This window comes from Magallana gigas, chromosome 4 (assembly GCF_963853765.1).
Source record: "Magallana gigas chromosome 4, xbMagGiga1.1, whole genome shotgun sequence".
NCBI classification, from domain to species: domain Eukaryota; kingdom Metazoa; phylum Mollusca; class Bivalvia; order Ostreida; family Ostreidae; genus Magallana; species Magallana gigas.
In genome coordinates, this window is record NC_088856.1 from 29119308 (window position 1) to 29141954 (window position 22647).

A 22647-nucleotide genomic window follows, 5' to 3' on the forward strand; every position below is an offset into this window, starting at 1 on the left:
TTTCAGAATATTAAACTTTAAAATTAAGTCTGCAGCTGCACAATTATTCTTAGTGATTAAAAATGCATTGTTCTGTTCTTTTGGGTCTAATTTGCATACAAAACAACATGAAGAACCTCATATTTATTGCTTTTTCATCTTTTGACAACAGTTTTGGGAAGTTTTGGACAGAAACAAGCCAGTTCAAGAAATGTTTACATTTTTAGTTTAAAATGTAGGTGTACAAGATGACTGCACATACCCCTTAAAAATAAGATGGGAAAACCCATACAGCATTAGTTTACAGGACTCAAAATATTAAAAGTATAACATATTACAAAAAAAAAAACACATCACTAAGATTTAACCATAAATTTAAAATTTCAAATCCGCATTGGTAAATGACATTGATATTCTTTAACAGAAAAGAACTGTTAACAGCTACTGTGGAAATTTTTATGCAAACATTCGACATCATCATTCAATATCTTTAGCAAATCAGACGTATAATTTTATCTCATCCTATTAAGTTAATGATTACAAAAGGTATAGCTCCCTCTCAATTCGCAAATGGCAATTGAAAGGAGATTAAAAATTATCTTGAAATTCAAACTGTGGAGGTTTTTTATGACCAAAGTTATTCATACTAATAAGGCGTGCCACTTTTCTTCTATCAATTTTAAGACTTTTCGAAATCAAAACCATAATAAAATTTCTAAAATGTATTGTTTTAAAATGAGCTTCCGACATACGTTTAGTGCAATATGAGTATGGTCTTTAAATTATCTTATTAATATTCGATGATATTTCATAGATGTTATAAAATTTATTGTTTTAACCATTCTATGTTCTTATCTTTTTTAAGTTTCTAGTAAGTTTAAGGTTAGAGTTAAAGTACTAAACATTAATATCGATGCCCTGCGATTGCTATCAAAAATGTTGCAAAACAAATTAATGACAAATATGGGTTTCGGTACATTTGTATTAGTCTTGAAATCTAGCCTATAACGAAAGTAAGACGTTCTAAACTCTTTCAGCAAATGGCCGAGTCATCAAGTGTGGAGCCTGAAAAGGAATCATTTCGTTGTCCGATATGTCTCGAGAGGTTAAACATTCCTCGATACTTGCCATGTTTACACACTTTTTGTGAGGTATGTATTCAGACGTTCATGTCAAGTTCGACAAACCGAGATAAAGAAGATGATTTGAATGTCATCAACTGTCCAGTATGTAGACAACAGGTTAAGGAACCAGAAAAGGATATTTCTAGCGAGGATTGGGCGAAAGAGCTACCGCTAAATAAATGGGCTTTGGCGATGACATTTAAACCAGAAAACGATTCCATGAAACATTGCATGTTCTGCAAACGGGGAGAGCTAACAGTTTTGGCCACACATTGGTGTAAATCTTGTGCAGAACCTCTTTGTGACGACTGTAAACGTCTCCATGCAAGGGTCCCTATTCTTCAGGGTCACAAAATTGTTGAGATCAGCCAAATAGAAAAATGGTGTGAAGCCGTCGATATAGAAGAGACCTGTGGGATTCACAGAGGGAAAACTGTCGACATCTTTTGCAAAGACCACAACGAACTATGTTGTGGTGTGTGCTTTGCAAACCGTCATAAAAGATGTGCTAATTTTGATTCAATCGATGCATTCGTGATGAGTCTTGACAAAGACCAAATTAAAGACAAACTTAAATTATTATCCAGCCTTCATGATTGTATTACCAAGCTGCAGGAGGAAAATAAGAGACAGATTGCTGTTCTCTGTACTTCAAAAGAGGACATTTGCTCTTCATTCGCAAACAGAATTGAAGAAGCTAAAATGTATTTAGACCAGGCTCATGAACAATGGCTGAAACGTTTCGAGGTAGAACATGCTCACCAAACAGACCAAATTGAGGTAGTGTTGGATGAACTAAAGCGATTTGATATCACGGTCACTGAAGCTAGGTCCATGCTTTCATCGGTTCTTGACAACGGTTCTGACAAACAGGTTTTTATAATTCAGTCGAAAGTTAACGGTCAAATTCTTAGTCACTTCAACCGTTTGAAGTCATTGGATATATGGGACCTGACTGAATCTTATGGTTTTGACACAAATCAACTTGATAATATAACGGATTCCATGAAATTTGAAGATGTGATTCTTTCAAAGAGGCCAAGCGATGCTCCAAAGAGAATGTCTGTTCAGGGGAAATCTCTTTTCTTTGATTTGCCAACTTCTAAGCCATGGCTAGAAGATCTGGATCTAATGTCTTCAACCTTTCATGAAACATCCAGCTCAAAAACAAACCTTTTGGCGTATTTCGCATTATATATAGATGACGAAAATGTTGTCATTTCGGATGAAAATGCATTGAAGGTGTATAATACCTGTACTGAAAAATTGATAAGCACACACCATTGTGACAGTAAACCATTTGACATTTGTCATGCATATAGTATGAACAGAATGTATGTTGCATTTGGGACTTTTGTTGTCCAGTATGAAATAAACAATCAGGGTATGGAATTCATTGAACTTGAGAAGATTCAAGTAGAAGGAGTCGTGCAGGGAATAGCAAGGACTATAGACGGGTTCTTTACCGCCAACGAATCATCAGTCTCATTTCGATGGAGTGATTTCACAATAAAGTTTTACCTACCATATGTCAAACCAGGAGCCAGGCCTTTTATTTGTTCGTCATTTTGTGGTAGAAAAGTAGCATACACCACAGAACGCTATGTCATAGTCATGGACACAAAGGGAAACAAGTTGTCGGAATATTCTTGTTCCGGTATTAAACCAAGTGGTCTGTCTTTTGATTCTGATGACAATATCATTGTTTGTTCATCTAGTAGTCTGCCAAAGCAAATCAAATTTGATGGAACATCAAGGCGAAGTCTGGAAACTGGTTCTGATCATGATCACTTTCCCAAGAACATTATATTTCATCCAGAAGGTCACAAATTTATAACAATTAGTTTGTGGAGAGGTATTGTATTACTGTTTGGTCGAATACAAGAATTTGAAATAGAGAAATAAACATCATTTTCATACATGTATACATGCGCATCGCAGGACCGATAGTTACATGTAGTGTTTCTGTTTTACATTCATCGCGGGGCTAATGGCCCAATACCTTTACGGCAACGATAAAAAAAATTAACCCCATTTTGGTTTTATTGTGTTGTCTTTATTGATTGATTTTATTAGTATTACTTGATGTCCTTTAATTCTCTGTTAGTTGTCAACTTTTAAATCAGAATACTGGGAGTTGATGCATGTATCACCTGGGAAAATAAGGTGTTTCAATATATATCCGGCGACAATAAAACTAAAATGCTTTAGATGGTAAAAAGCACTTTATTTGAACTTTAGGTCGGTATGGGTGATTTCTGGGAATCCAAAAACTACACCCGGACAATCCGAAACCTAATTCCTCTCTCCCGACATTGGTGTATAACACAATATAAATAAGAATTGAAAACAATAGAAATAAGCACTTAAGCACGAGTGACATATGTCATAGAGTAAAACTTCAATATGGGTGAGTCAATTAAATCAAAGGTGAGGTGTAAAAGTTAATAAAATAATTAAGCAATTATAACTGAAGTGAATTATTGTCTTGTACAAAGGGCAAGGTATATTTATGAATAGATAACAGTTACTCAAATTTCACTCTATAATACATGTGTCATACTATCCAAATTGGTGTTTATGCCATGCAATCCATTTCTCTTCGAGTTTGCCAACAATGCATATACATGTAACATTCAACAACTATCCTACAGTTCCAAACTTGAATTGCAGCATGTTAAATTGTACTTTTTCAAAATAGCTTATATTAGTTACCCGTCGTTCCCCCCATATCCGAGCAAGTGTATAACAAAAGATACATTTAGTAAGTCGATCATCGCTCGATATTACATATAGTAGTTCTTATTCTCCAATAACTAATAATTGTATGTAAAATTCATGCACCTACTGCCACCTAGTGATTATTTTTTGTATTACTTCTTAAGAAAACTGTTATGGTCATACCGCTACTGACAAAACCGATTCGCAACTTCATCTGAGGCGTGTTCAGCCGGGCGGGTACTGGCGTGCGCTCGCTAAAACTTGAGTTGCATGGATAAGGAATTTTGGCGAACGCTCGCGAGCACTCTTATGCTTAACATACCTCAGGTTAGATTAAGGTGCTATTAGGAAAGAAAAAAGAATTGACCTATAAGGCAGACGGATTTCCCCAAAAAATTACTCTTGAATATCAAATATTTTTTTTTTATATTTTCTATTGTAGATATACATTTTAAATTTTTCAATTCTGCATTTTGAAACTATCATATTGCTTCAGTATAGATTAATTTGTCCACGTATTCCTTGAACATTCTAAAATTCCAACACGTTATTTCTATACTTTTCTTGTACCTATTATAAATTTGCTAAAAAAATAGTTGCATTGTTAAACTGTGTGTTATTTTATACTTTGGTTATTTAACATAATAACATAGTAAGCTAAAATTAATCAATAAATTGTGTGTGTGTTATTTTCTTCGTTTATTTCTATATTTAATGATTAAATTTCATAGATAATAGTATGTAATTCCTAATTAAACGCGAAGAATTAATATCCGCTTAAAATTGCAAGAAGCACAAATCATGAATGTTAAAATATCGCCTTTTATTTTTTGGACAGATGTACATGTAAACTTAATGAAATTATGGTAAAAATTGGGCGTTTGCGATTTTTTTTATATTCAGGGGAATTTAAACACTATCCATCATGAGCAAGAAGTCTCTCATTGAAACATGATGAAGAACTATATATTTATTAAGATGTATTCTCTATTAATGCATATTTTATGCCACAGACATCGAATAGCTTTCAACTCCATTTTTTTTCAGTGTGACTATATTTAGACATAAAACGCAATCACGTGACACTAAACCAATGTCCAAAATAACTCGGTTTGTTTGTATGTGCAATTTCCGGATGGGTTTAAATGACCTGTAAATTGATAGGCAATGACTTATGATGCTTGAAACCTTCCTTCCTTCCTTCCGTATGATAAATTTCGAGTAGCTCTTTTTATTTCCGTTGTCATAATCAAAAAGTAAAACATCTATTTTGAGTCACTTTAAATTTAATGGACCTAGACCATAAACGAACGACCTAATAATTCGGTCAGAGATAGTGTGACCCACGGAAAATGTACAAGTCGATCGTTATTCATTTTACAAGATTTATTAAAACTCCGCAAACTTATTACACTATTCCGCGAGGTCGGGAGTCGGTGGTTCGAGCGCCGTGGCCGTCGCTCTCCAACTGCCGAATAATTAAACATGACCAACAATTACTTATGGATAACAAAACATAGTTTTAACAATAGAAAATAATAGAAAATCAAATATAAAGAGTTACTTCAATTAACGGATCACTTAGAAAAACTTATATTAGATAAACTGAGTGTCAATTTAGAGTGTCCAGATCAAAGTCACTCAACGTGGGTGACAAGGGGAATTAAAAGTGTCATGTCCAAGGGGTACATTTCATACGGTGATAGTTGCCTCTTCCTCCCGATGAACACGTCCCCTTGTTCCGAAGAAACGTACTGCTGTGGACTGCTTGTTCCTCCTCGGCCAATTCTGGAACTTGGTACATCACACTTCCAATTGCTAGTAGACTCAAACCGTCTGTGAGCATGGGTCGAATTCACCGCAGCTTTACCACCCCTGCGAATGTGTTCCGAATGTTTTCGTTGCTAAGTATGTAATAAATCCAGAAGTGCTCGAATGGTAGTTCACGAGACTTCACCGAGATTTCTTCAGTTCCTGTGAATTTCGAGCGGAAGTATAAGTGTTCGGATAATATTCTCAAAATACGTAAGACTTAGTACTGGTCGATTTTCATATCTTATCCTACTTTGATTCATGTTAAAACATCAACATCTTTTAAGATGTATGTCTTATTTCACCATCTAGCGGTTTTTTAAATCAAACGATGATACTCGAAACAGAGTTATCGTTCGTGTTCAACCACGTGTAGAGAACATTGGGTTGCTTAATAAAATCATAACCATGTTTGATGCTTGTGGTGTGCAATACCATGTTTTAAAAAAAATAATGGGTGAATGTTTTGCATAAAAACTTAGTATATCGAGCCATTTTCAAGGAACATTCTGCATAAAATAGTACAGTCTGTTTCACTATTAGTGTTATTACTAGGTCAGGCGCGGATCGAAAATAAATTCTTAGGGGGGATGTCTACTACGCATGTTAATTGTCGCAACAGCAGAAAAAAAAACTATTTTTGTATTGTCACATTTATTTCTAGGACACATTTTACCCACCAATTAATGAAGATAAAGTTTAAAATCAATAAACCTCTAGAATTTATATTTGACTACAAGTACCTAGATTCTCTAAAATAGACTACAATAAACACCGGGCACGATTTTTACTGCGAAACTGAAGGGTCAAATAGAACCACATGATTTAAAATTTAAATGACAATAACATTCGCAGGGGTGTTTACGAAAGTGTCCCCTTGAATCTCTTGTCATTGTCTTTTCCTTTAGTTCTTCTTCACTGTCACGTAGCGTGCTATTTAGGTGTCGTATTTGTTCTTCTAGCTGCTGAATTTCTTTGTCTCGTTTCTGTAACTCAGCCAGCACTACAAAATGACGGTTTTCGAAGAACTTTGCTTTTGCAGTTTGGTGGTTAATATCTTCCTGCAAAACGTTGATTTTCTGCTTTGCATCATCCAGTTTATTCTTAGTAAGCTCTTCATTGAATTCAGAGTCTTTTATCTTGGAAAAAGGAAGTTCCGCAAGGAATAAACGTTTTTCGTTGAAAACTCTGATCCGGTTTCTGTCGCGTTGAATTTTCTTCTCCGATTTTCTTTTGTCTGTTTGTGTCGCGCAATCTGCCCTCTGAGTCTCTACGACTTTAATGGCGTGAACGTCATTTCGGCGGTTAATTTTCTGTGTCTTGCACATCTGCGCAAAATGTCCATTCTTTCCACATTTAAAACACTTAGCAAACCGTGCAACACAATTCCATACGTGATGAGCAAGTCCACATCTTCTACAAGCAGGATTCTCTTTATGTACGAAGTACTGCGTCGGGTAACTCACAGGCGTAGTCCAGGCTGGTCCATACGAGCACTGGTACGAATCCATTTGGGGGAATTTAGCTGAAAATACTTCATGGGATCGTGTATCAAACTAAAAAGTTGATACGCCGGATTCTAACACCAATTGTGACCCACGGAAAATGTACAAGTCGATCGGTATTCATTTGATAATATTTATTAAAACTCCGCAAACTTATTACACTATTCCGCGAGGTCGGGAGTCGGTGGTTCGAGCGCCTTGACCGTCGCTCTCCAACTGCCGAATAATTCAACATGACCAACAATTACTTATAGATAAAAAAAAAACATAGTTTTAACAATAGACAATAGAAAATAATAGAAAATCAAATATAAAGAGTTACTTCAATTAACGGATCACTTAGATAAACTGAGTGTCAATTTAGAGTGTCCAGATTAAAGTCACTCAACGTGGGTGACAAGAGGAATTAAAAGTGTCATGTCCAAGGGGTACGTACATTTCACACGGTGATAATAGCATCCATCAAGTAACTTTAATTAAATTGTTTGGACCCAGTTACCTGGACCCGTTCTCAACACACGACCAAACGAAGAAGGCACTGTAGCGACCGTCCCCAGCCCACAGAGCTCTAGAAAATCTAAATGGCCACAGCTGAACTTTGTGTCCAAACTTGATGTGTTCTTTTAATATAGCTTTTTTGTAATTTTCTGAACAGTGATTTTGGAATTTCTGGAAAAATATAAACAGTGAAATTAATTTTCTAACTGTTATCCATGTATGTTTTGTTTTTTACCTATTGAGAAGCCAATTCCCTAAAAAGTTTTCTCTGTACTTTTTCAAAACATGTGAGTGAATAATTTTAATTTGTCCGATCGAAACGTTTAGGTACATGTCTATAGAAAACGAAGTTAATTGGTCAATAGTAGGATTTGGATGAGCCTTGTTTTGGCAATCCAAACTAAAATTTTAAGCAATATGCTTTGTTTTTTCTTTTTCATTTGGAATTTTATTTCATCGGGAGGATTGATCGCCATCCACCCCCCCCCCCCCCCCTCCCACCCGATGATCATTCAAACTCAGCGATTATGTCTGCTAGGCCTATTAGACAAGCAAGGAGCTGAAAATGTGAAAATCCATAAAATTGACATTTTGCAGCGTAAAACTTATTTCAAATTACGACTTATTTACAATGTATATGAACATGTAAGTTATAAAAGCATCTACACGCTTATTCTTATCCCCCCCCCCCCCCAAAAAAAAAAATATGCACGATCTTCAAAACAGTCTCCCCCTCTTAAATTAAAAATGTATCCATAGATCCGCCCCCTATCGAATTAAAGTGAACTAAATATAAACATTTCTTCTAAACAGGAATTGAAAAGAAAATATCTTTCGGGATCGAGATCACGTGACTCGTCCAATTTAAACTTCCGTAATGGTTAAATCAACTTTTCCCAGCTGAAACAAACGAGCGAAAGAGTAATGGACGAGCCATCTCTACGACTTCGACAGGCCCTGGACAAGTTTATTAAACATGTCGACGACTTGATTGAAGAGGAGGACCCCGCTGGAAATGGTTTTCACCGAGAATACAGGGTGAGTTTGACACCTCGGACATAGGTGACTTAACAGTGTGTACATGTACCCCCCACATTACGCCTGAAATAACGGTACCCGCATTGAAATTCAGAAAGGAAGGGTCAACAAAGGTTCTTCTTTCTTTAAGAGGGTGTCAGTTTTATAGAAATTGTGGAATATTTGTTGGTGTGCCGATTAGTGAGGTTTGTTTACGAAGAGCGGGTTTGCACGAGTTATGCCCCGTTTTGTTATTTTACCTGGTCCAATACACACCTGCCGAGATATCTACAGACCGTGAAGCTACTGTTGTTGTCGATTCAGATATGTACCCTGGCTAAACTTATCTATAGTCATCCTATGCGATACCCATGTAAATTGATGGGATAACTATTAACTAGGACACAAGCTGTAATAAAGTGATGAATATAAAAAGCTGATAGTCGGTATATGATAGTGATAAGTATGTGTTTACTTCCTCCTTGATCCCAGTGGCACCCACGTCTAACACAATGTCTCTGTACTTTGCTTCTGCATATCAAAGCCCACTAGCTTCTACCACATGCACAGATCAAAAAAAAAAAATCCCCATGGATGGGACGGTGGGGGTGCAAGCAGAGATGTGTATACTATAAGTATACACGTCGCTGGTGCGAGGGATAATTGTGTTTGTGATTGGGGGTCTTTAAGGCTTAAAGGTTATTCACATGTAAGAGGAAAAATATTCACTGGTCATTATATCCTGTAGATGTTTGTTACATACTGTACTTTTTTATAGCAATCTTGATGACATTTTTCACTAGCTCTTAAAATAAGGTGACAATTTTTCGTTCAGTTGAGATATCTGCAAATTAATAATTTAGCCAACACATTTACTGTACTAATGTTATTCATGTATAGCTACCTCATCTAAAGTTTATCATTAACTTGATATAATTTTTATTCTCTATTTACGTTTATTATATCATTCAGGCTTGGGGCGAATTACATTGTAAAGTAATGCATTACATTACCATTACTTCATGAATTTGGGCATTAAATTACCATTACCATTACTTGATTTTCTTGAAGTAATGCATTACATTACCATTACATGAGTAAAGTAATGCATTACCATTACCATTACTTTTTTTATTAAAGTAAACCTAATAAAGAGTTTTTGCAAATGTTTCAAATATACAACACTCTTTAACATATCTACAGCTTCATGCTCAGTATCAGGTTCAAATTCAATGAATAAACAAGAGTCATTCTTTATTTGCTCAATATATAATCATATTGTGGCAATATGAACGACATATTACATAAGTAAAATGATATTTATAGACATTTGGCATGATACAATATCAGATATGAAATAGAGACACAGGATAACATGCGTAACAAAAACAATTTATGAAATAATGTTGCGGTTTTTAAAAGCTAAATATAGATATATCCCCAGATTACACAAATCTTTATAATTTTGGACACTTGATTTTATTAATTTATAAACAGATGATTTTTCCCAGTTATATTTCTTAATATATTTTAATCGTATTTCTTTTTACGGAGGACACTTTAAGACAAAAGATTGCTGTTGCACTTATGATCGAAGTTTCAAAGGGTTCATCTTTTAAATGCATCCATCTTACGGGCTATACTAAATAAATGTTTTGCAGGAGCAGTCAAAGCTTGGGCTGGAAAATACTGTTTGACGATCTTTATCTTAGGATATATTAATTAGTGCAATAATAGATTAAATACATAAATCTTGTATTTTCTATCAGTCCAAACTAATGTACAGTGTAATTAATATACAAGAGAGAGAGAAAGACAAAGAGACAGAGAGAAAGAGAGAAAATAAGTAAGATTATTTTCAAATGGGTTATATAATATTGGAAGTGATATTGATTTTCATCATAGATGGACAAGGCATTCATTTTGCTTTTAAAGGTGCATGTCTGTCTCCTATTCTATTGTGACATAGCGAAGGGAAGGGGATTGGGGTGTTTAGCACTTCTTATAACAATAGATTGTTTTGATACTTAGATTATCCTGGGGGCATAGTGTGTTGTTGACACATTTCTTATTGAAGTGCAAACTAATTGGAGTAAATTGTTTAAATGATTAAAAACTCTTAATAACAACACTCTTGAAAATGTTATGAAATTGTGCTGTTATCTTTAGTAATATAAACAATTCAAAAATGAATTTTAAAAAACCTTTTTTAATAAAACATGTACAATTAAAACCTTTTTTTCTTAATTAGAATTATTTCTTTCTTCTTTAAAAATAAATTTAATCAAATTCAATTTCAACTATTCATTTATTCATCACATTTTTTAAAGTGAACATGCATAAATATGCATAGTAATGCAAAGTAATGCCATGTAATGCCAGCATTACACTAGATTTTGGAAAGTAATGCATTACATTAGCATTACTTGTAATGCTAATTTTAAGGCATTACACATTACTAGCATTACTTTGAAAGCATGTAATGCATTGCAATGCATTACCATTACATTTAGCATTACCCCAAGCCTGATATCATTTAATCACTGTGAGATATATCTGGATGATTTATTAGCTTGCTGACTGTCTAGGTTTTATCACTATCAGTTAGTAAAAAATCTTGCAGTTGTTTGTGGTTAAAATCCCACCAAAGGCTTAATGCTGTACATGTATCATGTTTTTTTGTGTGTGTTTTTTTTTTTTTTACATTTTACTAAGGCTGAAAATACCCAATTGATATGCTTGTTTCAGTCCAACTATTAATAAATGCAAACCAGTAATTAAACACGTCGAAATTTAAGACTGAGCTTGAATTGTCAAGTTCAAATTTGCTGCATTCATAGGAAATGTTCTGACTCTAATCCATGCAATCTAAAAGTCACAAAATCTATATTAGATATAAATTATAATCTGATTTGTATCATTGGGAATATAGGATTAGGATTATAGAAATGAAGCCTATTCTTATCATTTATATGATAAGCTCATGACTCAATTCTACAAACATATTTTTTGGAAAATTATTGGAGTTTGCAATTTCATGCATAGAATATTCGTACAGAATCTATATAAATGAAACCCTGACTCATTTATTTATAAAAATTATAGATTATCAGTTCACAATCATAGTACATGTTATCTATAATCTTAAAATACAAAGTACAAATACATGATGGACGCAAAAAACTTGCATTTAAGAGGATGTAAAGCACTGTTTACATTGATAAACAAAAGATACAGTTAAACCTTTTACACTAACTCAGATAATTTTTAAGGCAAATAATTATCAGAGTTCCTTATACTGCATGTATATTGAATAGGATTCAATACAATGAAATCTTGTTATCTCAAACCCAGTTAAAGGCTGAGAAAATATAGAGATCAAAAGTAAGGTTGGGGTTTTATCGATAGCATTAACATTAAGGAAATTGGGTGTTAGAGATTCTTTAAATCTTACTAAGGAAGAGAGATAAAGGTCAAAAGGATATGATCAATTGATATTACCTGAGTGACTGAGAACAGTGGCTGCCCACCTGACACGAGGGCCATAAAACTTTGATAATGGCTCAATTTTAATCTAATATAGTTTCCCTCTTATGAAAGGAATATGGTATATTGCAGAAAAGTGAAAACGATGTTAAAAGTGAGCTCATTTAAATTTTATGGCTTTTGATTTCAGTCTCACTTTTCCACTAAATTTTCTATGACCGTCAGACAACAAGTGAGTCTAAGCTTAACTTCAATTATAGGACCTGAAGCTCTAACCTCCCTTGGTTCAAAACTATAGTCCTTGCTCTGTTACAATATTATAAAAAATTAAGGGGGAGAAGGTTTGAGAGAAGCTATATATAGTTTTTTTTAGGAGTATAAAGTCGTATTCAACATAATTATTTTTTTGGGGTATATTTTAAGTCGATCTCTCAATATTGATAACTAATAAGTGTTTGTTTTAATTAGATCATAGCTTATTTGTTTATTTACAACGATTATACAAATGGGGTTTAAAGGAAGTGACACATTTTAAACCTTCCTTTAATAGACTAATGATGCAATTCTGCAAAATTGATTTTTCCCACAGTTGGATCTAGTGACAATTTTAAGACAGAATTGTTGATGCATGTTACTGCATGTATAAGTTTACATTTCATATGAATGAGGACAAATATTCAAAACTTTTTACTGAGTTTTTAATCCTTTATTTTAAAATTCATTATCCAAATGGAAATTTTTTGGACGCTCTTCTTAATCATCTTGATTCTACTCAGATTAAGAGTTAAACAGTTGAAACAAAAAAAAAAAAAAAAAAAGAACTTTTTTTATTGTACTGACAGTTCATGTAAGAAGCAACCCCAGGCAATTTTTTTTTTCGATATTGTAAAACCAACTTGGTGCCATTTGAAAGAGCTCATTTAATGAAGATGTATCTTTATTGAAACAAAAGTTATGGCATTTAAAGTCAAACATGAAAGTTTGGTCATTTTCTGGAATTCAATGATTTAATAATGATAAAGCTCAAGTCTTTAAAGAGATCATATAGGCCAATACAAGTCAGGCTTGTATAATATTAAGCCATTTAATAGATTGCAGGGTCCTTTGATTATGTATTTCATTTTTTTTTTTTTGGGGGGGGGGGTCCTGAAAGGAAATGAAATTTGTCTTACTAAAAAAGACCCCCAAAAAATTCTGTGATTTTAATGATATGGCAAAATGATGAAAGTTGATTGTAAGAAGGAAAAAATTAAGATTTTTATGTGGTATTTCAATGAATCTTTTCCTCTTATAACCATAAATTTACATTTATACAATCATGTATTTGATTACAGTTGTCATGAAAAAAAAAACATTTAAGTCAGAAAAAAATTAATACATTTAGGCATTGAACATCACAGATTTCCAATTCAAACAAAAGGGAAATATACACTGAATGTAAATTTGAGTTCAAAAGCTTTCCCATCTTTGTGCGGCAATCATGAATTTCTGGAATTTTACACACCAACTACCTCATGATTTACAGTAGGAGGAAGTCATATATATACGGTAGCTTGTGAAAAGTATGTGCACCGTCTAAAAAAGATTTCTGCAGCAGTTAAGAATTTCTAGTCTTTTTTAATATTCACATTTACATGTACAGTTGTAGGGTCAAGGAAATTACATGTAATGTACTAGCTAATGAAACATACCATATACATGTATATATATTTTTAAAAATCAATGTTATATTATACTAACATTTGTGTATGCATTTCATAATTATTACAGAGTTATGACTGCATGTCCCAAAATATATACTAAATCATTAAAAATGTTGATTTACAATGAAAATATTTTAGAGAAATATAAAGTTTGGTAATATGCATGAATCCATTATTGTTTTAATGTATGAAGCTGTGAAAAACTTTTATCAGCTATATACTAGTGCTTTATAAAAATAGGGAAGCAACCAATTACTATGAGGGATCGATGCACTTAATGTTGTAAAAATCCAATTTATAATATACTGACTCACAGCCTATTTTTATACTGACTGCAGCTATAAGCTAGTTGATCAATTTTCCAAAATCTTTTGTTAATTTTTTTCAATTTTTTTGTTCTGTCTCTTAAAAAAAAAATTCCTTTAATTTTTTGGGTGGCATTTTTATTTGTTATACTTTCATGTTAAATACTGAAATCTGATTGGTTAAGACGCAGTTCATAATCCTTTCTATTACCCTCAGCGTTAGCAACGCACTTAGCAACAGGTAACATTATATAAATAGTGCCTGTTTGGGAGGGTAACAGTTGAAATTGACACCCCGAGAAAACCATTGTCAACCGACGCGAAGCGGAGGTTGACAATGGTTTTCGAGGGATGTCAATTTCAACTGTTATCCTCCCAAACAGGCACTATTTATTTTGTTATACTGAATGTCTTTTTTAAAAATTTTAAGAAAATTTTACTGCTTTTATATAGGAATAACGTGAATTCTACAGCGAACCGTACGCGCATAATTTTCGCGCATGTAACATTTTTTAATGTTACCCGTTGCCAAGTGCGTTGCTAACGCAGAGGGTAATAGTAAATATTATTAACTGCGTCTTAACCAATCAGATTTCAGTATTTAACATGAAAGTATAACAATAAAAAATGTTACATGCGCGAAAATTATGCGCGTACGGTTCGCTGTAGAATTCACGTTATTCGTATATAAAAGCAGTAAAATTTTCTTAAAAATTAAGACATTCAGTATAACAAAATAAATAGTGCCTGTTTGGGAGGATAACAGTTGAAATTGACACCCCTCGAAAACCTTTGTCAGCCTCCGCTTCGCGTCGGTTGACAATGGTTTTCTCGGGCTGTCAATTTCAACTGTTACCCTCCTAAACAGGCACTATTTATATATTGTCAGCTAGTGATCATAAAATTAGATAGACATGCATGCAGGTTTCATTTTGCATAAGCCATATTATATTGAGAGAGTGTATGTACCGGATATATATATATATATATATATATATATATATATATATATATATATATATATATATATATATATATATATATATATATATATATATATATATATATATATATATATAATTCACAACACTAAAATAAGCCTTGCATGAATTTAATATTACATTTTTAAAGTTATGTAGTTGTTATGTAACTGTTTGTCATTACATCACTGAATTTAATTGTTTCCTATGATTTTTTTTTTTGGTATCATGGAGAGAAATAAGTTTCCTGTTATGAATCTAAAATTAGCTGTGCTGCATATAAAACAACTTTTTGATAGTAAACGATTTCTTATGCAATTTAATGTTTTCCAATCCTCAGCTCTCAGACAGTATTGCTCTAAGTTATCCTAAAAGCATAGGCACCATGCATGCATGCACATGCATTGTTCAAACAGCAAGTGCTGACGTTATGTCCTGATTGGTTAGGCAGAGCCAAATAATTAAATCAATTAAGTCCCCGATTTTTAAAACTGTAACAAAGATAAAGTTTAAAAAGAAAAAATCAAAGTTGTTAACATACCGGTATATGCGACTAGTTTAATTAGAAGAAGCCAAAGATGGGAGAGGTGCTTTATATGTAAAATAGCATTGAAATGAGCAAAAAATTGGTATTTAGAGTTTTCATTCCATATCAATTGGGATATTGTATACTTTAGTAATACTGCATGCAGCAAGTAGAACGTAAGTAATATAATATTAGACATTGCCTCATGTATAACAATGTATAAAGTATTCAACAGTCATGGTATACATTATATCTGAATATCTGATGCTACACTGTATATTATGTATAAGTTATTAAGTACATGTATTAGTAAACATAATGATACAGGTACTACCCTGTATATATGCATGTATGTATAATATAGATAAACTTTAGATGTGGTTTAAAAGAGATAAAAAGCTGTGAATGGATGATTTGATGGGATGTTTCCTTTGACAGGAACTGAGAGAAATTGCCGCTCATCACAAAGAAAATGACACTTTTCCTGCGAATTGGGGCAAGCAGCCATATAACACTAAAAAGAATCGCTACAGGGACATCGTTCCGTGTGAGTGAAATCATAAATGTATAATGCATATATATGTAACCACCATGCATGTATACATGTGTAATGATTATCATATATATTATGATCAATTTAGTGGATGCCCCATCAGTTCACATGGTTCCAGGACTTATTTTTTACTTATTTAATATCAATTACAACAAAGCCAATTTGAAGCAAAAAAATCAGTATTATATATTTAATAAACTTAGGATTGCTCACGCAGCAGCACCTGAGGTTCTTTTTATATTTTCAAAGTCTCAAAATGAATATATCTGTCTTTAACCCTTGTATCTTAATTTGCAAACAAAGAATTTTTAATCACCTCCAAAAAAACCTAGCTTCTACATATATACATTCAGCATGCCATCATGTTGAATTATGGATACTGTCCTGTAGTGAAGATTTGTTCATGTATTCAGCTTATGCAATCGTGTTGAATTATGAAAGATTTTGTTTTGTATTCTGATTTTGCCATGATGTAGAATTAGGCCTAAAAAAAAAAGTTGCGTGTTTAGGGTAACCCGACCTAACCTACAAAAATGCCCCGATCCTACCATTTTTAGATGTCCATTTATGCAGAAAAAAATATGATAAAATAAAAAAGATTCCCTACCTACCTAACCTAATTTTTTCATCAGTGTTACCCGAAACACACAATTTTTTTTAATAGGCCTTAATGAATGAAGATTTGGTTGTGCATTTAATTTTAGTTGATGACAGTCGAGTTGTCCTGAATGAAGTGGAAGGAGAAGAAGGGTCAGACTACATCAATGCCAGCTACATCCTGGTTAGTAAAACTGTTACCAAAGCTTTGAAAGTCACACCGAAAAAATATTATTCATGGTTGTCATGATCACAAATATTGTCCGTAATATTTAAGAAATGAACTTGGTGTCTACCCAAGTTATACAAGTATAACCTGGGTTGGGGCAGTTTACGCTTTATAATCCGCGAAGCGTAAATTACTCCAACCCAGGTTATACGAGTTTAACTTGGGTACATATAGAGTTCATTTCTTATAATTTAATTTTCTGTAATTTACTGTACAAATTTAATGCGTTTTACTTTTAATAATGATATTAATCTTTTCAAAATTCAAACATAACATCAAGAGGATTAGTACGTTTCTGACGTTAGCGCATTGTGATGTGTCTTGTGACATGCAAAGCAGGTTATACAAATTTAACTAAATTTTTTCCATTCAATCAAATGCCGTGTTACAACCAAGTTCAATTATTTACCATTATAAGTGTTCCTGGCAACTTTTGAAATTCCTTGCCTGAATTTTGAGAGAAAAAAGAAATTTCCAGATGATTCAGACTCTGCCAAAAATTTTGATTTTCATTTCAGGGTTGTAATGTGTTGATCACACTAGATTTACACAGTTGTCTCTAAATTTGAAGTAGAAGGAAAGAATAAAAACACAGAAGGGGGTCTGGGGGCCTACATGTAGCTTGTAGATATATTGTGTTTGAAATGCAATCATAACCTGGTAATTACGTCATTTTAGGTGGGGGAATTTCCTGCCCCCTGGGTCTAAAAGACAAATTAACCCTGGATTTAATTGAAGCAAGGGTGCTCCAGTTTAGATAGGTTTACAGGGTTGTCTCCAAAAATAGAAGAAGAAGGAAGAAATAAACAGGTAGAAGGGGGGTCTGGGGGTCTAGCTTATAGCTAGATTGTGTTTGAAATGTTTGAAAGCCAGGTAAGTAAGGCATTATAGGCAGAGGAATTCCCCGCCCCCCGGGTCTTAGAGACAACCCTTGGTTTACACGAGACAGCTGCAAGTATGAAAATAGGACCCTTAAAATAAAACATCTGTTCAAATTATTCATGGACTTAGATAGAACATTGTTAAAAATCTATGTATTTGAAGACCTTTGGTCTCCATGCAGTTTCAAGCACATTACAAGTACTTGTTTGATAATATTGTAGCTATATATTGCATCATTCATTTAAAATCAATTTTATTTCAAGTCATGAAGTCCACTCTAATTTTAAGTACAACATATGCTTCTTGTTTATTGCAGGAAGAAAATATAAAATAGGAGAGGCTTTTAATAGCAAAAAAAAAAAAAAAATGTCGTACCATATGCAGTCTGGCTTTAATTTATAACGCCTTTTCTGTTTGTGCCTATAACCTTAATTGAGTCAAGGTTTTGTGAATGCAAACCTTTACACAAATGATGTTGCAAGGATCTTTGTAATTTACCAATGAACCTTGCTAATGTGAAGATGGTATAGTGTAAAAGTGGTTATATTTACGCTTATAGTTAAGTACGCTTGTTCTGTAGTCAAACATATTACATGTGGGTATCAAAAAAGTGGATGCATGATTTACCACTCTAAAGTTTTAAATTTTTACAGTATACGCGGGGGTATAATATTACACAGTTTGAAGCCTACGACATAACTAGTGTAAATTCACTTTAAGTGTATGCAGATTTTAAATTTAGAGACATAATGATTTTGCCAAATTATGGCTTTCCATTGGTTTGAATATCAATTGAAAATAGTCATTCTTAGAATCTGCAATGCTTTCGCCTTACAGATTTTATATCCCACATTTTCTGCCAGTCAAATCCCTGTATATTTAATGTAAATGAATTACAAGGTATTTTCTGACCCTCTTGTTTTGTAGAATGTACACAACAATGATGCATACATTGCCTCCCAGGGCCCCCTACCCACCACCCTGAATGAATTCTGGAGGATGACCTGGGAGCAGGATGTGAGGGTCATACTCATGGCCTGTAAAGAGGTCGAAGTTGGCAAGGTGAGGAGTTCAAAGGTCAAGGTCAAATTTGAATAGAAAGAAAACAAATGGCTTAGCTGGTAATTAAGAGTCTAAGTAGTTTGTTACTTGTGATATCTTGTGGAAAAGAAAAGGTTCTTGGTTCTCAAACCTAGCAAGTTTATGACCAACCATAAGCCTAAAACGTAAAATTGGTACCAATTTTAATTTAAAAAGAAAATGAAAACTGATGATGAGGTTTTCAAATGAAACTATATTGGCAGAATATTTCTTGATATTGGGCAGTGCCTATAAGTCACATCAGCATGTCCTGATGTTTCCAATGAAGAATTACAGAAAGGGATATTTACAGACATGCAATCATTAAACAATATCACTCTTTTCATACTATTTTCAAACTTCATTACTGAGGAGGTTGGGGGCTTGGGGGGGGGGGGGGGGGGGGGGGGGGTTGGAAGGGATTGTTCATGAGGCGAGACATTAGGTCTAGGCGGAATTTGATCAGACCTGTACAAGATCGAGGCATATGCTCTATCTAAGATACTTGGCCTCAGACAAATCATGAGTATGGTAATCAAGTACTGAATACAGTATACATGCAAAGTGTCTGTATTAGATTATTTTGTTTTCATTCATTCATCTCCCTCTTTCAATAAATAAAAACAAAACTGCAGCAAGTGCTTACATAAGACACTTGAGTTCTGTCTGCTAAGTGTATTCTACTTGTACTTGTACGGAAGAGATTTAATATAATGTTCATTTCAATTCAACCACTAGTTTCTTCTTTAGTCGACTTTTTTGCTCTCATTTCCATTTTATGCACATATCTCTTTTGATGATAAAAATAACATCCTTATTCAGAACTCCAGTTTTAAATTGGGCTCTCTCCATTTCTTAAAAGCATTTTAAGTGACAACATTTTTAGAATGATCTTCATTCCTGATTTGATCACATTGATGTTTATCAAGTATGCATCTATAAAGATGAATTTTTTCCTTTTGCAGAAAAAGTGTGCTCGCTATTGGCCCTCGACTTCAAGTGAAGATGAAGAATACGGAAACATACATGTGCACTTAGTAAGCTGCCATTATGAAAAGTCTGTGAATTTCTAATTTCTTAAAAGAGAACTGGATGGTTTTGGCCATTTATTAGGCTATATTTACTTTTTTGAAAAAGAGCTGTGTATAAAGATATATAGGACAATGCTCAAATTTCGAAGCTAATAAAAGTATTTAGATTTTTTCTTTGCTAAATTTTAGTTTAAGGCCAAAATTATCATATCATGTCCAAATTCAAGGAAGATTCGAGGAAGATTTGATGGTTACATTGACCACCCATTAGTCTTCTTAAACACATTATCATTCACGTAAAAATCAACGAGAACTATTTCTTGAAGATGTTTGATTGTGACTTTTATTTTTATGACATTTATGATTAATTTTGATCTATATGACCATGATGATTATTACAACAAAATTTGGTGCCCATGATTATATGGTATATATTCTTCTAATTTGATACCAAACGGAAGAATTGCGTTCAAAAGTCTTTGCATAAAATGAGGAATATAATTACAGTCTTTCAATGAAAATGTGCAGGGTCTTACATGTATATTAATTTCTCTATATAATAGGAGATAAAATTTAATGATGGAGATTAAATGCCTTTGGTATCATTAGGGGAATTGCGCACTCATCAAAGGTCCGATCGATCCAAGTCCGCGTTTCCTTGTATATTTTAAATACTCATAATTAATAACTTAATTGATTTTATGAAAATTTTCAAATCAAAGGATAACTATATTAAAATGTGGATATGAATTAAGTAATTGCTGGCATTTAATTTGTCAGTTAGTTACCCAAAAATACTACTAATTAAGTTTAAATTCCTCTAAAAATGCGTGATACAGCCTCTTCATTGCCTTTGGATCATACACTTAAATCAAAATTAGAGTCAATATGCCACAGCCACACTTATTTGCATTGACACTTGGTAATTTTGAATACATGTGGAGCTTTAGATTTTGCATGCATACAATGCTATACCATGTTTTGCCTTTCAAATAGGAATAGCTTAGCCCAATTGGAAATATTTAACTGTAGGTTGGTAGCTCCCGGTCTGAAAAAAGATTTGTTTGTGCCAGCTTATAAGGTCGTCCATCCAAATTTTTTCAAAACAGGGAGCTACAGACCTGCAGCTAAATTGGAGACTGCTTTAATGAAAGATTAAGTGAAAATTAAGTTCAATATGCATGCAGGCTTTTATATGTAGTACTTCTGACTGTATATTAACCATGTTTATCCATTTGACCTTATATCAAGATTGAAATATTGACAGTGAAAAAAAATTGGACGGAAGTTATGAATATCCACTTTAAATTCAAGATTTACTTCCTTATGAAAGAATGATTTTATTAGATTGATCTTCACCAAAAGTAGCTGCAATAATGTAGCTCTCTCTTGAATTATATATTTAGGAGAGCTTCTCCAGTTTAGGTGGTATAACACACCTGGAAAAAGTCACTCAAATTAACTAAATTATTTGTTTATGAAAGATTTAATGATAAATAAACTATACCGGTAATTTGTCAAATAAGCGAAAATTTTGCAAATTGGGGATAAAAAATGAATATCTAAAAAAATCAATTCAGTAAGCAACAACAAAAGCCCGAGCGAGATTCGAACTCGGTATGTACGGATCACAAGTCCGACACTTTATCCACTCGGCTATGAAGTATGTTATATCTTGCCGTCAATAAAATCCCTTTTATAAAACAAAATGTTGTTTCCAACAGAGGTCAGCCATTTTATGACGATGTGTTATTCCGTCTTAACATCAGATTTAAAAAATCTGAGATGGCTACACTATTACAGCTTTATATACAGTCATTTCATGCATATCTTTTACAGTTTTATGCTATGCTATGGTATGCAATTTTAATGATATGCTATGTTGTTTTAATGCAAAACTATGAGATTTGCATGCTATGGTATGAGAAATTGAAATAAAGGGCTAATTAAATGATATGGTTTGCTATGCTATGGTATGCTCATTACAAAGATTTAATTAAAACAAAATCACCTCCGTACTCAAAAGAGTTCCAAACATTTCGAAGCGAAATGATAAGTCAAAGTGTACCGCTAATCTGCAATGTAAACATTTTTTCTTTAAAATGAAAGCATTTAAAATGATTTTGTATGCTATATGCTATGGTATGTTATGATGAATTAGAATCTATGAGGTTGTACGTATGCTATGATATGCAATTCAAATGCTATGGTGTGAGATTCCAATGCTATGCTATGAGCATTGAATGTTATGCTATATGCTATGGTGTATGTGGTAAAAGATGCGTGAGCTGACTGTACATCAAAAGCTACATTAAAGGATTCAAATGAATCACTATAATTCAGGACTTTTGTTATGGTAGTCAATGCCTTCTAAAATTCCAGATTTTTTTTTTATGCTACAACACCATGTGGTTCCAATTGTGTATATGGGTTTCCTTTTATTAAATTGATTTCTTGCAGTCTTTTAATTTGATAGATTCAAAGAGTTTATAGTTTGAATGTTTTTCTTTCAATTTTTTTTTGCTCTTAAAGCGTCGATGTATCAATGTAATTGGAACAGCTGTTTATCTCTATGTTTAATAGATAAACAAAGTTTCCTGCACTTAAAAGGACAACAGC

The 22647-nt window shown here is 33.3% G+C and overlaps 2 protein-coding genes across 19 annotated transcripts in view; both read left to right on the top strand.

Annotated features, from left to right (window-relative positions):
- The first annotated feature begins 957 nt into the window (after positions 1–957).
- Positions 958–3875, top strand: LOC136274618 (E3 ubiquitin-protein ligase TRIM45-like). The gene has a single exon (XM_066081924.1). It carries the CDS (start codon positions 1020–1022, stop codon positions 3006–3008), a length of 1989 nt encoding a protein of 662 aa, XP_065937996.1. The 5' UTR covers positions 958–1019; the 3' UTR covers positions 3009–3875.
- A 4601-nt stretch (positions 3876–8476) lies between these two features.
- Positions 8477–22647, top strand: part of LOC105346801 (tyrosine-protein phosphatase non-receptor type 12) — a 31865-nt gene continuing 17694 nt past the window's right edge. For 14 of the 18 annotated variants that reach the window (XM_066081927.1, XM_034461825.2, XM_034461834.2 and 11 more), the window contains exons 1-5: positions 8477–8677; positions 16095–16203; positions 16914–16990; positions 18845–18979; positions 19963–20034. In XM_066081927.1, the coding sequence (XP_065937999.1) occupies positions 8564–8677; positions 16095–16203; positions 16914–16990; positions 18845–18979; positions 19963–20034 (507 nt within the window). In that variant the 5' untranslated portion in view covers positions 8477–8563. The remainder of the gene's footprint in view (positions 8678–16094; positions 16204–16913; positions 16991–18844; positions 18980–19962; positions 20035–22647) is intronic. The other 4 variants (XM_034461832.2, XM_034461838.2, XM_034461840.2 and 1 more) reach the window with 1 other exon arrangement.

Bases quoted from the DNA above. Each gene is read 5' to 3' on its own strand.
- LOC136274618 (XM_066081924.1), top strand. From the start codon at position 1,020: ATGGCCGAGTCATCAAGTGTGGAGCCTGAAAAGGAATCATTTCGTTGT.